This window comes from Leptodactylus fuscus, chromosome 2, assembly GCF_031893055.1.
Source record: "Leptodactylus fuscus isolate aLepFus1 chromosome 2, aLepFus1.hap2, whole genome shotgun sequence".
Taxonomy (NCBI): Eukaryota; Metazoa; Chordata; class Amphibia; order Anura; family Leptodactylidae; genus Leptodactylus; species Leptodactylus fuscus.
The window spans coordinates 236,076,252-236,094,733 of NC_134266.1; the positions used below are offsets into that span (position 1 = coordinate 236,076,252).

The 18,482-nt window shown below is 37.0% G+C and overlaps 1 protein-coding gene across 2 annotated transcripts in view; it reads right to left on the minus strand.

Annotated features, from left to right (window-relative positions):
- COL2A1 (collagen type II alpha 1 chain) overlaps window positions 1-18,482 on the minus strand; it is a 43,366-nt gene that overhangs the window by 14,458 nt on the left and 10,426 nt on the right. For both annotated transcript variants that reach the window (XM_075265879.1, XM_075265878.1), the window contains 24 exons: window positions 18,420-18,464; window positions 18,285-18,338; window positions 17,567-17,620; window positions 17,190-17,243; window positions 16,218-16,271; window positions 16,034-16,087; window positions 15,646-15,690; window positions 15,112-15,165; window positions 11,403-11,447; window positions 11,030-11,083; window positions 8,589-8,687; window positions 7,698-7,742; window positions 7,345-7,443; window positions 6,631-6,684; window positions 6,030-6,137; window positions 4,985-5,038; window positions 4,709-4,807; window positions 3,866-3,919; window positions 3,654-3,752; window positions 2,975-3,028; window positions 2,636-2,689; window positions 1,234-1,287; window positions 1,074-1,127; window positions 321-365 (listed from right to left, as the gene is read on the minus strand). In XM_075265879.1, the coding sequence (XP_075121980.1) occupies window positions 321-365; window positions 1,074-1,127; window positions 1,234-1,287; window positions 2,636-2,689; window positions 2,975-3,028; window positions 3,654-3,752; window positions 3,866-3,919; window positions 4,709-4,807; window positions 4,985-5,038; window positions 6,030-6,137; window positions 6,631-6,684; window positions 7,345-7,443; window positions 7,698-7,742; window positions 8,589-8,687; window positions 11,030-11,083; window positions 11,403-11,447; window positions 15,112-15,165; window positions 15,646-15,690; window positions 16,034-16,087; window positions 16,218-16,271; window positions 17,190-17,243; window positions 17,567-17,620; window positions 18,285-18,338; window positions 18,420-18,464 (1,485 nt within the window). The remainder of the gene's footprint in view (window positions 1-320; window positions 366-1,073; window positions 1,128-1,233; window positions 1,288-2,635; window positions 2,690-2,974; window positions 3,029-3,653; window positions 3,753-3,865; window positions 3,920-4,708; window positions 4,808-4,984; window positions 5,039-6,029; window positions 6,138-6,630; window positions 6,685-7,344; window positions 7,444-7,697; window positions 7,743-8,588; window positions 8,688-11,029; window positions 11,084-11,402; window positions 11,448-15,111; window positions 15,166-15,645; window positions 15,691-16,033; window positions 16,088-16,217; window positions 16,272-17,189; window positions 17,244-17,566; window positions 17,621-18,284; window positions 18,339-18,419; window positions 18,465-18,482) is intronic.

The following is an 18,482-nucleotide window of genomic DNA, read 5'->3' on the forward strand; positions in this document are numbered from 1 at the left end:
GGTTGTAAGAGCAGTGAGACTATAGATGTAGTGATGTTGATTCAATGAAGAAGTTGAAAAGGATGCCTCTTGAAAAATATAATATTACTGGTTATGGGAACTTGATCTCTGGATATGGAATGTAGATCCAGGGATTTATTCTGATGACAATATATGGAGGCATGGGGAATGTATCCCTTAATATGGGACCATTGGTATCTGTCTCATGTAGGTTCTTGCATTCCCTTGGATTAACATGGTAGGATTGTTGGTTGGACTTATTGGGCCAGTATCTTTATCAGCTTTATAACCAAAATGTATATATAATATGTATCACTTACTCTTGGACCAACAAGACCGGGAGCACCAGCTTCTCCTGGGACACCCTAGAAAATGGAAAAACAAAGGAATAATAAGATATTTGTAAGAAAACAGTGATAGTACCCAATAAAACTACACTATGGATGGGAGTATATGGGCCAACATATTCTTTTAACAAGTTATGACCGCATCACATGCAATATTTGTTATCTTATTAGATAAAAAAATGAGTTAACATTTTTAACCTTTAAGGATATTTGGTGATAGGAGTAGTAAAATGTTGTAAGTTGGGTTGAACTTTATACAGTATTACCCATATATGTAAATTGAGGGTCAAACTTCCTTAGTATTACAATTTTATAGTATGAAGATTATTAAGTGTATAAACATTTTAACACTTGTTTTGTTACTTTGACTTCATACCTTGAGACTATATATGTATCATAGTATGAGGCCTTATACAACACCAAGCACAGTACAGAAAAGCATGTGACATGACTCTCTGTAATGAGCACTGATAGGGTAAATCTATTATTAAGGAAGGATCGGCTACTGGATGTCAAGACCACATCACAATTTGGTACAGTAAGATGGGATTCTTACAATACCCAGCAGTCAAAAAGTTCAGCTGGGATAGTCAATGCAACCAATGCTAATATTAATATTTGACTTTGTGATCTTTATATTATTGCTTTCTTTTTGCTTTTCCTTCCATGTCAACAGTTTGTAACGCCCATAGTCTAAACTGATTTAGAAATACATATTTTGCTCACCTGGTCACCTGGTTTGCCACCCTCACCAGGAGGACCTGGGGGACCTGGAAGACCCTGAAAAATTAACACAACAATACAAATTAGGCATTAAAATAGATAAGTCCACTGGAGAATATACATTATTTTATTAGACTATGCAGTCATATATCCATTACCATACCTGGAAGCCAGATGGACCAGGAGGACCTTGTTCACCTCTCTCTCCAGCGGGTCCCTGTAATAAAACCAATATCATTAGTATCATGAGATTAAATTGAATACACACAGAAAGTCAGCAACCCTGCACGAAATATATGGCTATTGGGATTGTGTTCTTTACGTTGGCAACCACTGGACAATAAATAAACTAAAAACTAGATTGCATTTTAGGCTTGAAGAAGCGTGACTGTGAACGCAAAACGGCTGTTGCCTCTTTTTGCCAATAGTGCTATTACTCCCTCCCTTTTGGATTTCTTTTATGTATGTACCTAATAAAGGATATGTTTTAAAGAAAAGAGAAGACAATGTCGTCCTTGGGAGATTGATTGGTGAGTGCCCACCCATTTCTAAATAGTTTTTTGCTGCATGCTTTTTTTCCGGGTAGTTGTGCACCTCCATCGTTCTCTTTTGCTCTTTAAATTTAAAATCCATACTCCGAAGATTTAAGCTGGATGGTCAATGTATGTTTCAAATATAGGTTTCATTGGGAAAGTATAAGCTGTGCCGTCTACTGCTTTTCTTGTTTCCTCTATAATAACCACTGGACAATGTTTAACCAATATTTGCAATAATATGGTCTTCAGGTGTACTGGTTCCCATTAAAGAGATCCAGTTGATGAATTTTTGGAGTATGGAGTTTTATTGGTAATGGGGAAAAGTGTGCAACTTTGCATATAATAATCTAGCCATAGCAAAATAAAATTTTGGTTAGATATATCTTAGGTAATTCTGAATGTCATAGAACATACTCCTTCATCTTGCTCCTAACATATCTAATATGGGGATTCTGCTTTTATGCCTTGTGATTTCATCAGATAGCAAGCAATTATAGGAATGATGAAATTAAATGGCATTTGGTGCATCTTCTACTTCACCATTGAGAACATGTCAATGACTAGGCCTCACTATTAGATATAATCTATCCCTAAAAATTTGTCTTAAAATAATTCTCCTGAACTACAAGGCCATAAAAATAAACACAAATGGAGCTGCTAAATTTTAGACTGATGAACCCATAAAATATCCTGTGAAGCAAGGTGCGGCAAATTTACTAACGCTGTCTAATATTTCCTTGGTGTCTCAAAATTGTCCAGATTTATCACAGTAACTGGAACATCTAAATCTAGAACATCTGAGTCTTAGTGTAAGCCAGAATTTTATGGCAACATTTGGTTGCATTTTGTTGCATCTTAAGCCTTTCCCGGCTAAGACAGGCCTACTTGTCTAGCAAATGTTATCTCAAACTAGATATGATAAAATATACCAAATTTTGCTGCATTTTAAAGAAGAGCCTTGTCAGAAACACAATAAGATCTAGAAAAATCATATCCTGTAAGACAAAGAAGACATAAAAATGTACTTACAGCTGGACCATTTGGACCTTGAGCACCAGTTTCACCATCTTTTCCAGGGAGACCCTAAAACCAAAGAATATCATCTTATTAGCCTTATTGTCTTAACAATAGTAATATCCAAATAGGATGGTGTTTGCTTCATTGATGTATTATAATGTCTTTACAATGACATGTAATAAATTGGATTATCTTATGCAAATCTTATCTGCGTTTAATGTTACCTTTACTGAATAAATTATCATATAAGTTTTCTCAAGTGAACACAACTACATACATATAATAATAGAAATTACTCATAAAATGTACATTTTAAAGACTATTCTATAGAAAACAAGGTATAAAGCTTACTCTTAGACCAGGAGCGCCAACCAATCCTTTCTCACCAGGCTTGCCAGCTTCACCCTATAGTGAATGAAACATATGTAATGGTCATTGGATAGCTGTATATTGTGAAAGCAAGTCAATATCATTCATATAATCGTAACAAAAGACTGGATGATGTAAGTGCTATGGATAATGTAATATATGTAATGTATGTAATATAATATGTGAAGGTGGTAATAAGTCTATAATTTGGAAGAATATATAGTATTGTGTCTGGCTTACATATGTGTGAGATTTATAGAAATTATCAAAGGTATCTCATTGCTCTGGTCCAGCGTCCACAACAGAGCAGGAAAGGCACCAAAGATATAATGTGCATCACTGCTGATATTTATAGATGCCACCATGGCCACCATTACCATTACCCTTGGACATTTCCTTTCACTTGTTTGCTATTGTGATTGTATATGTGGAAATGAGGAAGATGTCTGTATCTATGGGCATAAGGTAATTTAAATGGTTCCAGTTTAGGATGACTATTTTACATTTTTACATTTCCGAGCTATTTCTCCCAAATCGTCCAAATAATCAGAGATTATTGTTATCCACTCTGTTAGACAGAGTTTCTGCTACTATACTTCGAGGATGAGCCATATTTTGGTTTTATTAATTTTTATGTTTACATAATTGGCAGGCAACTTACATTGGCACCCTTAGGTCCTGGGAAACCCATAACACCAGGCTGACCACGAGCACCCTGAGGGCCAGGAGGTCCAGGACGACCATCTTCACCAGCAGCACCCTAAAAGTGATGAACACAAGTCTTTATGTATTGACAATAATATATTGAATACTTTATTATTAATTAATATTTGATCATTACTTTGAGCTCTTTGTGAGAAATCTTTTACTTACAGTTGCACCAACTTTTCCTTGAGGACCGGCATCACCAGGGCGACCAGTGAGACCCTGTGGGGTGAAAAATACTTGGTGAGAAACTTATATATTATATATTCTATTGCAACAAGTCTTGTGCAGACAATGTATGGGAATTACTTCTGAGGGTGGTTTAAGGATTTGTATTACTTTTCTGTCATCAGTCCAGAATGTTACATAAGGGTCAAAGCCTTAAGAAATAGACTTAAGGTGACATAATAAAATGTGGAATTATCCTTTACTCCACAGACATACAAAATTAGTCTAGGACATAGAAGGTATATGAGTATGTTGGGCTCTACTCCACTGCCCCCTTGGATGGTGGTGCATTTTACACTTGTCTCCCTGGTATAGTAGATAAATATGGTCTTGCTTAATGAGATTTTGGAGATGCCAGCAAGGTACATCAAGTTAATGGCAGGCTATGTAGATACTTTGACCTGCGACTGCAAAGTCCAAATTCTCTTAAAAGGTCTACAAAATTTCACTGGAGGAGATTTACTAAGCTTCTGGGTTAACTTGTACCAAAACACTAGCATATATGCTTTGTACATGTATTGGTGTTTAGGAGTCTGGAAGGGGTGTGCTTTAGTTGGAAAGGGGCATGACTTAAATCCACCCCTGTGCATCAAGATTGCTCCAAAATTTTGTAGCCAACTCATAGTTATGCAAAAGTGTCCAAGGATGCGCCAACTCTATCACCTAGCGTGACCTATTTTAATAAGGTTTGCAAATCTTTACACTACCTAGTCTAAGTTTACACTTTCTAAACATAAGACAGGATAAACAAATCTTCTCATTGTTATATTTTCTCTCACTTACTCTAGCACCAGGAAGACCAGGTTCACCAGGGCGACCAGGATCTCCATTAGCTCCCTTTGGACCACCAAGACCAGGGACACCACGATCACCAGGAGCACCCTAAAAGTAAAAAGATTGCAATGGCATTAAAATTAATGTAACAAAAACTTATCCTTACAATTGGGCAGCCAAACTATGATAACATGTTTGGCACCATTTAGATTATATCTATTTTACATATAGAGTAGTGGGATATTAGATAATAATATTTGTAAACCATAAAACATTTCAACTTACCTTTGGACCAGCAAGACCATCTTGACCAGGGAAACCACGGTTACCAGGAGCACCCTGGAGGTAGAAGAAGATGGATATGGTTATTGCATCTACTTAGTAGTTATGAGAGAAGAACTACAAAGATGTTAGGAGAACCATGATGAGCCAATGCATCTTGTAACCATGGCGTGTTTAGTGTGTACATGGTTCAAGTGTCTAGCCTAAACAGTAATTATATAGTTAAAACTGTATACATCACTTGTAGGACACAATGCTGAGTACACAATGGCCCATATATAACTTTATGGTGTAAGAGACTCATATCAGGTATGGCACCCTTTCTTAAGAGAAAAAGTGTTGGATACTATAGAACATCAAAGGCACCAATATTGAGCCTAAAGGTGAATAACCCAATGGGCCACTCTGAAATACACATATTTGGGCAGTTTTTCTAGTGACTATGCTACTAGTAAACATACTATTGTCTTTTATGAAGTTGTGGTATGTAAGTCACATGTCTTAAAGGCATGGGTACATACAGCATGGAAGGTTGGTAGATATAGTAAGTTACTGTCTAGTAATACTATAGTGTATATACTGTATTAGGGGTGATGGGTGATGTGTAACTTCAATCAATAAGAGCGAAGTGACAAATATTGGAAAAGTAGTAGAAGACTCAGAGATAGCAAATGTAGGAAAAGTACTGGAATGCCCATCGGTCACTTCCATAAGTGTTATTTTTTATTAAGTCTTTAAAGTTGCCCATACATCTTGTTCAGACAAAAGCTAACTCTCCCAACTCCCTATACACCTGCGCTCTTGTGTGTATGTGGTTTCAAAAGCGAGAGAACATGAAAGCAAATGCCTTTGATGTTAGCAAACCTTCCAGGGAACAAAAGGTAGGACATAATGGAGTTCGAGATGCCCAAAACTTTCTTTCCCCATTATGATCTGTCCCATGAGTTTCTAAAGCATTGCCGTTATGATTGGTTGACTCTTGATATGTGGACAGATAGGGATGTATAAAAGAGCTGACAATTTCCTAATTCTAAGACTCAGAACTTACTCTTTCACCAGGTGGACCAATTGGACCAGCAGCGCCAGGCTCACCACGGGCACCTCTCTTGCCTTCTTCACCAGCTGGACCAGGAGCTCCCTGAGGACCTGAAGGTCCCTACAAAACAAGATGAAATCTATATCAGTATTGCATACAAGGCTTAGTCACAGTATAAATCATAAGACTTGTTGCTATGACTGTAACTTCTATGGATAGTGTTATGGATAGTGTTGCATTACAGGATTTATGAGTAATAATGTTATCTACCAATAAATTATTTGCCCACTAAGAAAATGATAACAGTGGTAATGGCAAAATGACTCATGTATGAGTAGTAATCTGTGTCATGTGGGCTAGATGTGAGAGGTATTGGCTAATAATCTAGTATGATAGCTAGTTACTAGATAGTAATGGTTACTAACTAGTAATCTACTCATTGCAAACAATGAATTATCCTACGGGCCTACACTTATGCTACAAGAAGTGACTCAGTCTGAAACATATGTTATGCAGTTTTTTCCATGAATGATGGGGACTATTGTGAACCAAACATCACTTAGCATTTCAATGTAACCTTTGTGTTGGCAAAGTCATCTCAAACAATACTTACAATTTCACCCTTGGGACCTTGTTCACCCTTGAAACCTGCAACACCAGGGTCACCCTACAATGAAGACAAGAAACTCATTAGTCAATCAATGTCTTTCTTTAGTAGATACTTTACTGGTTATTGGATACAAGAGGTAAATGTTCACAGTTATATCTTATGGCTTACCTATATATACTACGTATAGTACTAGAGTATCAGTATTACCACCAATGGGGAAAAAGCATGCCAGTTTGCTATTCCTTACAAAAAGGAATCTCATAGCAGTCAAACTGGTTGGGTGGGTATAAGATACGGTATTTTTCTTACTTAAGCCGGAGCAATAATTTACATGACGAGATTACTATAGAATGGTAGACCCTACCCCCCACTGTGTTAGGATGAGTTACAGATAAATTATTAACTATATGATAAACTCATATTATATCTAGATATTTCTTTCTGCCCATTTAGTTGATTGAAGTTAAAGGATTTTTCCCGGTTTTATCAGTTGATGAGTTATCCTTAGGACAGGCCCTCAAGTGATGATAAGAGTGGGGGTCCACTACCCGAGATCGCCCTAGATGAGATATTTCACTGCCATGTGACATCATGTTCATTAGTCAAATGACCTTATAAGTCTACCTTAGAATTGTTAGTACTGTCTCGAGACCTTTCATAATACTAGTCTAGGACAACAGACAGAGTGAGAAATAAGCTTCTGTAGAAGTAACTTACCTGTTGACCTTTGGGACCAAGAGGGCCAGTGGCACCCTGAGGCCCAGGTGGACCACGTGGGCCAGGGAAACCAGGAGCACCAGCAATACCAGGACCACCCTATGGAAGGGCACAAAACAAAGAATGTTGTATTGTCAGACACCTGTATATCACACTTAATATAGAAAATGTTACAAATGTTATTTATTTGTTGCATTGAAGTATCTTTCCATTAAACTTAACTAGTATATGAGAAGTATAAACTACCAAGACCATAGCGTAATACTATAAAGATATATATATACATACATACATATATATTGCTGTAGAATGGTATTTAGTGTTTTATTATGTATAAATCTTGTATTACTTACAGCTGAACCTTTAGCTCCAGGGATACCATCAGTACCAGGGTTACCCTAAAAACAAGAACAAACACAATTCATTAGTCCAATAGATTACATATACAGGTATATACAGGTGGATGAGTATAACTATACATTGTGTGACTTTTTCACACTTTATCTGTCATTTACAATGTCTAACAATTTTCTAAGCTGAGTAAATCAAACTTTAAATTTCAGATAAATTTGGATAAAATGTCTCAAATAAGTATAGAGAAATGCATGAGTTTTATATTGTATCTATGGACTGTTGTATGGGGAATGGGCTGTTAATTGACTTTGTGGTCATAGAATAACATAATCTTCCATTAGTTTAAGAAAAGAGATTATCTAGTAAATTTCTGTATTCTAATATATTACTTGGAGGCACAGAAATTAGTTGCAGTACCACTCTTGACCAACAGGTCCAATCAACACCATTAGTAAATAAGCTGACACTTGAAGTAACCTGATACTAGACAGTGTTAGATGAACACAATCTATAAGTAACTACAGGTTACCAGCACTGACATCATTGCTATCTACATAAGGAGGTGTCCACCTTATCCTTATTTTCAATTTGGTACCAATCTCTCATAAATACAATATTTCATGATGCAATGTACAGGCTGCAATGCATGCTAGAACCACTGGGTGGCCACACATACAGTAGATATCCTGTGACAGAGCATCACAAAATCATGTGTTTGGAAAAGCTGATCATCTCAGGCCCTACACTGCAGGATATATGGAGCTAAGAGCAAAGATAAGGAGGGACACATCTGTATAGAAGATTGTTCGATCTACCTCTTTATTTGAATAATTTCAATTTTTATATTGATTTATAAATTTTTGATTAATATTATCATTAAAGAAACTTACAGGAGAACCAGAGGGTCCAGGTGATCCAGGTGTTCCAGACTCTCCCCGGGGACCTTGAGCACCCTCAGGACCACGGGCACCAGTGGGACCAGCTTCACCCTGCCAACAAGAAATGGGTGATTATAGTGACACATATCCACAACATATAGTAATAAAATGTATGATGGTGATAATGATGATGATGTTATTACTATTATCAAATATATCAAGCTTAGTATATCAGCTGCTATGCAACCTAATAACAGAAAACTGTTGGGATGTGCATCAGATGTGTATATTATATTTTTATATATTGTATTATTTATTTTGTGTAGTATTTATTTATTACAATATTATTATTATTATTATTATTATTATTATTATTATTATTATTATTATTATGAGATTATTTCTCTTTATCCTATTGTATAGTGATGTTTCTATATATAATATATATGAACACATGGTTCTAAAGAGATGTTGCAATAATATAATATAAAATATCATTTTACTTATAAATATCTGTATGATAGATAGGGACCTCTGTGCATACAATGTATTATTTCCACATCTGCCACCTAGTGGCTGGCTGGATATTTTGCATTTTAATATAAGATATAGAAGTTCTATGTAAGTAATCTACTTATAGACTACTGTTGCTGTTGTGATTTTCTTCTTTGTTAAGTTTATATTGTCTTAGCTAGATTGTAGTTTTTTTACGGGAAGGTTTATCCCTTGGTCATTGTCTATAGAACCTTTCTAGTCTTCTTAGTCTCTTCTAGTCCTGGGGTATTTCTCAGGGGAAGCCTATTAGTTAATGAGCATAACATATGAACTAAATGCAGATAGTCGGAGTTGAGTATTGAGCATCATAGGGCTAGTATTGTATGTATTGTGTCTACGTGCTTCCTTTCAGTATTCAGAATGTAGGGTCATTGTGTTATTCATGCACTGGTGCATTCTTTCCTGTCTCCTCTTCACAAAGGGCCCTGTTTATCAAAATTCCAGGCTGGACCCCTGTGCGTTCTAGTTGTCCAGGCAACTGGTGCAACTAAAGCTCCTGGGAATAAGAACTTCAGAGCAAGAATAACAGAGCTTCCTATTGAGTTTTCTTCAAGGGGCTTGTATAAAAGTATGCCCGGCCTCTTCATACTTCTCTTGTCCTTAGATTGAACCTCTCTGCCCGCTGCTCTGCTCTAAGAAATGTGCCATGGGACCAGCCAGGTGTAGGGTCAATGTCTTATTAAAGAGGACTGGCCATCTCTCCTGACTGTATGATGTATTATATGTCTGACCCATAATATAACAATTCTCGAGCATCTTTTCTTATCATTCTAACACCCAGGAGAAACAACAGAGGATAGGGACATAAGACAAGATGCTCCAGAAAAGTCAGCAGTCCACTTATCTATATATTATGAGGTCTTGATATTGTCTTTATTTATAGAAAATACATGAAAAAGTAATTGGGAATTTGTGACACATTTATCATTGTGTCTTCTCCCCTGCTATAGATACCTGCCAGTACCTTCCTCATTCAAGCTGCAGGTCCTGGAGGTGTATTGGTGGCTCTTATCATATTGGCAGCTCTTATTATATTGGTGGCTCTTATCATATCAGCAGCTCTTATTATATTAGTAACTCTTATTATATTGGCAGCTCTTACCATTATCCGTTACCAGCTCAAATATATGGTAAGGATATAAGGATTCATTGCCAGCTATCAGATTAACCTTTTTTGGTAAGCAGTGACCCCAACATTTTTGGCCTATTACTGCTCAATTCTGTAATGTGTTTTTTATCACAAGTTATGGGAATTTCATATTAAATAAATTGAGGGTATGAAGCACTATAGTTAAAAATCCTACACCTTAGTGCTTGTAGGTATTACCTATTTTGTGTATCTTTAGGATCCCTGTTGGTGCAGACCCTGTATCGCCAATGTGTATGGTATTTACTGTGCACATTTTATTTGCTATAATATTTTTATCTTAATATTGTCTATCTGTATTTTACTAATTTTATCTTGTATTATGGCTATGGTGGCGGGTAATAACTGCATGCTACTCTGTTCCAGTATCATGCCATAGGGTGCTATATTATCTATATAATTTATGTAGTCATTACTAGAAGTTTATACAACTTTTCAATGCAGTTCTGCTGAATATAACAGCATATGTGACAGCATTTTTTCTGTACAACATGTTGTATATGTATCAGGTTTATCCTGTTACTTGAGTATACTATTATGTTTAATAACCCATATAAATAACAGATCTGTTTCTTACATTTGTATATTATAATTTCATAACTCATTCCACATTCATGGTGTCATATTCATTATTTAAGTGCAGTTCGCTGATCCTTTAGGCAGTTCAGTTACCTGTCAGACCTGTGAACTTGTAAGCCTTATATCAAGTGTATAATTTCTGACTGACACATGACTATAAGTTGACACATACCTTAGAGCCAGGGGCACCAGGGAAACCAGGAGCTCCAGCTGGGCCAACAGGTCCCTGGAAACAAGAAGAGAATGTCAGAGATTTAGAGGCAGCGAAATGTCTCAGTGTAGCCCTAAGTATTTTGACAGCTGTAAAGGAAATGAGAGCTGAGCTAGCACAGTATACAATGTAACCGCACAGTATACAATGTAACTAAACACACAATTACTGGAGGATTTTAATGCAACTACAATCAATCTATTTGAGGTCAATTAGCAATTAGACTCTATAGCGTAATATAGAATGGCTGTTACTAAACTATAATTTATCTGGTGTATTGTGTCATTCAGAAAGCAAAGTGATATCTATATAAAATAAGGACTGGATGACTTACAGGTGGGCCGGCGGGACCGGGCAGACCATCATTACCACGAGCACCCTGAAAGAGACATATAAATACATGGTAAGTATCAATTACATTGTTACATTGTATTATACAATATTAAACATTATATAATATATTATACAACATTACATTGTACTAGTTTAATAACCAATAAGCTTTATAGCACCAACATAATCTGTAGCGATGCTTAGAAAATAAACCATATACTAGAGCCAGCTTTACATAACACATGCCATATACAGTACAGAGAGGGAACTGGTCAGAATGAAATGAATAGCTTCAGCATAGCAAGGCAACAGGCCTATCCGCTAATCCACCACACCACAGTACATGTAAATGACTGAACATGATTTATTACTGAAAGATGTAAAATCTACATTTAGACTCAAATTACAAGGGACACATTTAGAATAGTAATATATAGTTTATCTATTATGATATACCCTGAATCTGTATACTATAATTCAATATGGACAGCTACATTCCTTAAATTCTGTGGTCTCAAGACCATAAAGACAGACATACCTCCAACTCAATAAATCATGTATTATCAGATAACGTTATGCTAGGACTTGGGGACTGCAAATACAGCTATTCACAGTTCATATACAGTGACACCTGCTGGTGATATGTTACATTGCACATTTTGCATTTTTGCTGAGATTGCCAGTAGAGTCATTTTTTTTTTCAATAGCATATATGCTGCAATATACATGGATTCATATGATGTAAAGGCTATGAGTAACATGCTATGATAAATGGTTGGGAAATAATAGTCTGGGCAAATGGTCAACAATGCAATGAAGCACATTATAGCACTACAAGCAGGAACTGACTCAATACTGCCACTCAGTGGTAGAAATCTTGCACTACACCCAACCACGTTATGTAGATCCCAGTATTTGGTGTGTACTAAACACTCTATAATGCCATCCTGTGGATGAAATGTGACATTGCAGACATTCCTGAACACCTGCATGTACAGAGACATTCAAGAGAGTGGAAAGAATGTGAAGGTCATATAGATCATAATAGATGTACTTTGGACATATCTGCCATAGTGATGCACCTAGACAGATCCTATTTCAATGCATTCATCTAATCTTCTGCTTTTTATTCTACTTCTTAATATACATCAGCAATGTGCTTTCCCTTTACTCTGTATCATGGCATACATTTGTTTAGTAAAAAGCTGTCAGAAACACTTCAAGTGACTTCAAGTGACACCTTTTTTACTCTTTTTATTACTAAGAGCCCTGGGGGCGGTGGGGGATGTTCCACAATTACTCCTTTTGTTATCCTCCCAAATACCAGCCCTGCTCTTTCTGCTTTCACTGTATCTTAGGACTTGAGACATATTGAAGACCTTGAGTGTTCTGTGTTGTGTCTTTTATATATTAGGTAGGCAGCAAATAATGGTAGCTATATTTACAATCACCAGTATTAGGGCATGTCCATAGAGGACTTCAAAATCTGCAAAAAGATTTCCAAATAGTGTGTTTTGATGCTGAATTCATAGTAACATGGCTGCAGATTTGTCTCAGATTTCACACTTGGCATTGCAAAGAATGAAAGCCATGGTGACAACCTGTAGCATAAAGAGACATGCTGCTGATTTAGATATATATATTATAAGAATCTGTGTAATATATCATATTAAAGAAATCCTTTTCCACTTATGAAGCTTCTGCCTTCTTTATATAAAGTTTATGGAGGAGGGGGGGGCTGCTAATTGATTTATTGCAGTGGTAGTCTTATCCTGAAAATAGTAGTGCATAGAGTTTAGTAGCTGCAATTATTTGTATATCTCCCCCTCCCCTCCATGTAAAATACAGCTCAGTCTGATAAGTGCAGAAGGAAACAGATTTCTATAATAGATTATATTACAAAGTTTCTTATATTCACTTGCACTTTTAATGTATGAAAAGTTTCTTTATAGCTGAAGGTAGACTGTAATATCCGCACTGCAGTCCATTTTATGCAGCACGTAGATGATATTTGTATAATCCTCTTTGCTGCTACTGTAGATTTGCACATGTAATTGCACCATGGAATATATGCAGAGTATATGTCCCTTGTGGCCATAGCCTTACTGTACTAGATACTATTATACTGACTTGTGTGCACTCCCTCTATTGTATTGGTAATACTTCATTGGACACACGGATACATTATCATAGTGCTTTGCCTTTCCTTGAACCCTTCACCTGATACATTTTTTAGGGTTCATTGTAAAGATGTCTCTACACATTATAGCAATGTAGCTCAATTGGGTCAGGACTGGCCAGCTTGTAAATGTGTACCAGTTTCTCCTAGGCAGAACATTGTGGGAAAAGAAGTATCAAACAAGCTGAAATTCAACATGTCCGATATTTTGTTCTCGCAGGAGATAAGCTGACACCAGAGGTGTTTGGCAGCAGCGTATTCTGTTGTACCTATAGAGAATTCATGCATGCTTGGCAGAGCCAAAGGGTAGGGGACTCAGGAGGAACAACTACTGGGTGTTTGTCCGACAGCTCCTATTGGTGTATGGCATCTTATACTGTGTGTCTTCAAGTTCATTGAGGTAGATGAAGAATCTGTAGACAAGGCTCTGTCACTATGACATTCAGTGTGAACTATCAGGGCTATTACAGGGCAGCTGTGAGCCAAGGTAAGCTATGGAGGAGGAATGTTGGAGACAAGCCTAAACAGAGGCCACCCTAGAAATGCAGCCATTGCCTGCTCCTCCTCAGGGGATTAAGAATAGACACCGATCAGGTCTACTTCTTATCTTATAAGTGCTTTCCTATATGTACATAGTAAACCTCATCACACAATTGTGGTTTTGCTTGGAATTAAGTTAAGCTTGGATTATGATTTGTATCAACCTTGCATAAAACTCGGAAGTTTACATAGAAATTTTCTATCCATGTTTGCCTGTGAGTGATGATCTGCCAGTCTGTACATGTAAGCGGCAGACTGAATGAAAACATAATCCTTGTTCACACTTTTAATTGTTTTCACTATGCAAGTCATGTCAGGTTCTTCTGGCAGATGTGACTTCAAAGATACAAAAACTTGTAATCTAAGAAGAGATCCCAGAAGCGTAGCGGAGGTATTCTGCCTACAATTACAGCTCAGGTGCCTGGACACGGCTCTGAAGAAAGTCTTGGAGTCTCAGTTAAGGCAAAAGGGCACCTAGGAAGACAACTCTGCGCATGTAGGCCCCAGAGTGTCCTTAATATAACCCTTAAAAGGCAACCTGTCAACTCTCCTAATATGTCTGATTTAGTAAATATTTCCTCTGTTATTCCTCCTGCAAATTTATATATAAATGGACAAGTAGGAGTTACCATTGCCCTTGACTGTCAGCACCGTTTGGACAGTGTCAGACTCTGTAGGGACAAATCTCCAACTAGTAACACCCTGTGTGTTGGGTGAATCACAAGGTGGAATAACTCAACACAGTGTCCTCAGAAAAGATTCTCCAGAATTGTAATTTTATGAGGAATACCAATATTTACTAAAGCGGACATATGAGGAAAGCTGAAAGTTCCTCTTTAATGAGTATCCATATAGTTCTTTTCATTGATATTTGAGACTTGTGTGATGATGACTATAATAAGTGATTCTTGACACCTACTAGTTGATTTGCAACATTTGAATAGACTCTAAAATGAGAAAATTCTTATATTTAGCCCAATTTAATACTTACAGCAGCACCAGAAGGTCCAGGACGTCCTCTCTCACCAGGGAGACCACGTGGACCCTAAAAGAAATGAAGATATGAGTCAATAACCCTGCAAGCAATATCTAATATAGGGTCAAGTCCATCAAAGCTGAGATATATGGCTAACTTTATTAAGTTACAGATGAACCAACTGCACTCCTCCCATACAGATGTGTCCTTCCTTACATTTCCCCTTAGCTTTATATGTCAAAATATGAGTGTCAGAAGATAACCAGCTCTTCAAAACAACATGATTTCACAACAGGCTGTACCACAATGTCTATGTTATGCATGTGTCTATGTATGGCCATCTAGTGGTTGTGTTGTGAATTGCAGCCTGTTAACATTTTTGATATAGTATTATTCAATATAGTATACTGGCTTCATGAGAGATTGGAGTTCCTATTTTGCACTAAACTGAAGGACGGAAACATCTGCACATACTATTATGTATTGGCTCTTACAGATGAAAACCTATCATCATCTACAACTTCTTCTCTGCCAAAGGAGAATACTTACCATTGGTCCAGGAGCACCAGCCTCACCAGCAGCACCACTTTCACCCTGTTGGGAAGAAAAATGAAAGGTGAGTCAGGAGATACCAGTCATATATAAAACATGAGAAGTATCAAAGTAGTCATGGCATAAACAGAAATAGAGGATGGAGGCATTTTATTCTAGAACTAATTGTATTCCTTTTTCCCAGTAATATTTATAGAGTTTTTATATTGATATATTGAGCATAATTTGGGTATAATTTATTGCCAATTGCATATGCTCTATAGTAAAGCAATTACATTATACTAGATGGGTTGTAGTCACATTCCATGCAGAAACAAATAGGAACCAAAGTCCACCCAACTGTATACATGGAGTAGTGGACACTCTTTTATAAACAGGACATTACCTTGGCTCCAGCAGCACCAGACTCTCCCTTTGCGCCATCCAGACCTGGGTAACCCTATAAGAAGAAATATAAGATATTACTATAAGTAGATTCCCATTAGAGAGTGAGTAACTACTTGTAATTCAAGTATTCTAGTGTATTCTGTATTTTATATTAAACCATAATTCTAAAGTCTAATACATACTCTGTGTCCTTTTACGCCTGGAAGTCCTGGGGTTCCGGGAAATCCACGAGCACCCTAAAAAATAAGATTGGGATTAGCAGACTGTTCAAGGATTAAAGTGACATGAGACAATAAGTTGCATGTAAAGTATTTGTCTGAAAAAATTGGATGTGACAAGTATAACTGGGTCTAAGGCGTTCATTATTCCTATTGTGTATAGTACTTGTGGTGTAGGTCTTGGAGTACTATAGTAATTCCCCCCCCCTCCCCCCAAAGCATGATGTCCTCCAATATTGATGTCAGTGTTCCACAAGCAGACATCATATGCAAACTTCTTATTCCATCAGCAAGATATGGTGTCCTTCATTCATGGATGTGTCCCGTAAATATTGTCAGTGTTCAACCAGCAGGATATGATATCCACCAATGTTCCATTAGATTGGCTTGACAACTCCCAATAGTAGTGTTAGAGCTTAGCCATCTGGACCTGATGTTCTCCAGTAATGGGGTCAGTGTTCCAACAGTGGTGTGTGATGGTTTCCAATATTTGTAGGAATATTCCACTAGTTGTAGTGATATTGTACATCCAGTAGGATCATGGCTTTTCCATTAACAGTATCATCATTCCAGATCTGATAGCTTCCATTTATAATGTTCCGTTATTAGGGTATAATAGGGATTTACAAGAAAAGTATCCATGTTCCATTGCATCATGATGTATTCCATTAAAAGTAATAAGGTTTCAAGGTGGAGTTACAAATCTTCCCCTAACAGTATAATGGTTGCTGCAGAGGTTTGTGGAGTCAGTATCCTACCCATACAATAACCTCAGTATATGGATGATGTATAGGAGTAGTGTAATGTGTTAAATTATAGACCCTCATATCTATCTTGGGGGGAGGGGGGCTTTCCTTCTATATATGGTGACTGGAACTAGGTCAGTGTAATTGAAAGTGTGTACTATAATGTGATTTATTGACCAAAAGCTCTTACCTGTGGTCCTGGGGGTCCACGTTCACCAGATTTACCGGGTTTTCCAGCTTCACCCTAATAAAAGAGAACTTTAGTTAGTGACTGGAGAGAATAGTCAGTTTTACCCCATTAGTCCAATAGTGATGGCGTCTAATATTAGCTTTAATTATATAGTAGATTAATTTAAATATATATATTTATATTTATATATGTATATACAGTTCTAATTTTATATTACATGGCATTAATATATTTGGAGAAAGTATTAAGATGTTTATTAACACTATCATGCTATATGGGTTTAGTATTGTTTCCAATGGACAATTATATTTCTGACATTTGGGACAATGATATGTTATATTTTCGTATGTATTTAAATATATCAATATGATTCTTACATCATCACCAGGCTTTCCAGCAGGTCCGGGAGGACCACGGGGACCCATAGGGCCCTATAAAACAAAAGCAGAAATACAGTCAAAGATGGCCTCAAACAAATCCAAATCTGTGTACAGAGAGTGCTCCCCCTAGAGGTCGTGACTCTAATTTTAATTTCTACATCACCTAATGTACAAAGAGGTTGTCATGAATTTGAAAACATTTACATGGCTCATTTCCATCACCCATCCATAAACAAGGGGGTTAGCCTTTGTTTAAGTACGGTGGATATATGCATATAGGTACATTATTTTAACCAACTATGCAATATATATTAGTAATAGCTTTAATTGAAAAGTAACTGAGCCAGAGCCAAACCCATCTTTCCTAGAGATACAATAAAGACTAAAGCAGTCACTTACATTGCTATATAGCTGCACTGTTGTTTAGTCTATACGCCCCCACACCCCTTATTTTACAGATGGAGACATTGCTTTACATAGCTTCTTTTCTGGCATGCAGTTTAAGGGGTGTATTGTAGTCACAAATCTAGAATAGACATCCTCCCATGAACGCACCACTTCACTTCTAGACCCATAGACAAAATATCATTACATACACCCCCAGAACAGCTCCCAATGCAATATACCTGACTGTAAAGTGATGGTGGTGTTCCTGCTGAGAATGGCTAGGGTAGTAGCAATATACTGTATATACTGTAATAACCACATTACTTACACCAGCACCAGGTTCGCCAGGTTCACCGGGATTTCCTTGAAAACCTTGAGGTCCCTGAAATTAAAGCCAATTAGAGTTAATGAAAAGACGTTAATGAGACTCTGATTAATGAGACACATAATAGGAGATACTTACAGGAGAGCCAGGAGGTCCGGGAGGTCCTCTAGGTCCCATAGGGCCCTGTAATATGAATAAAAC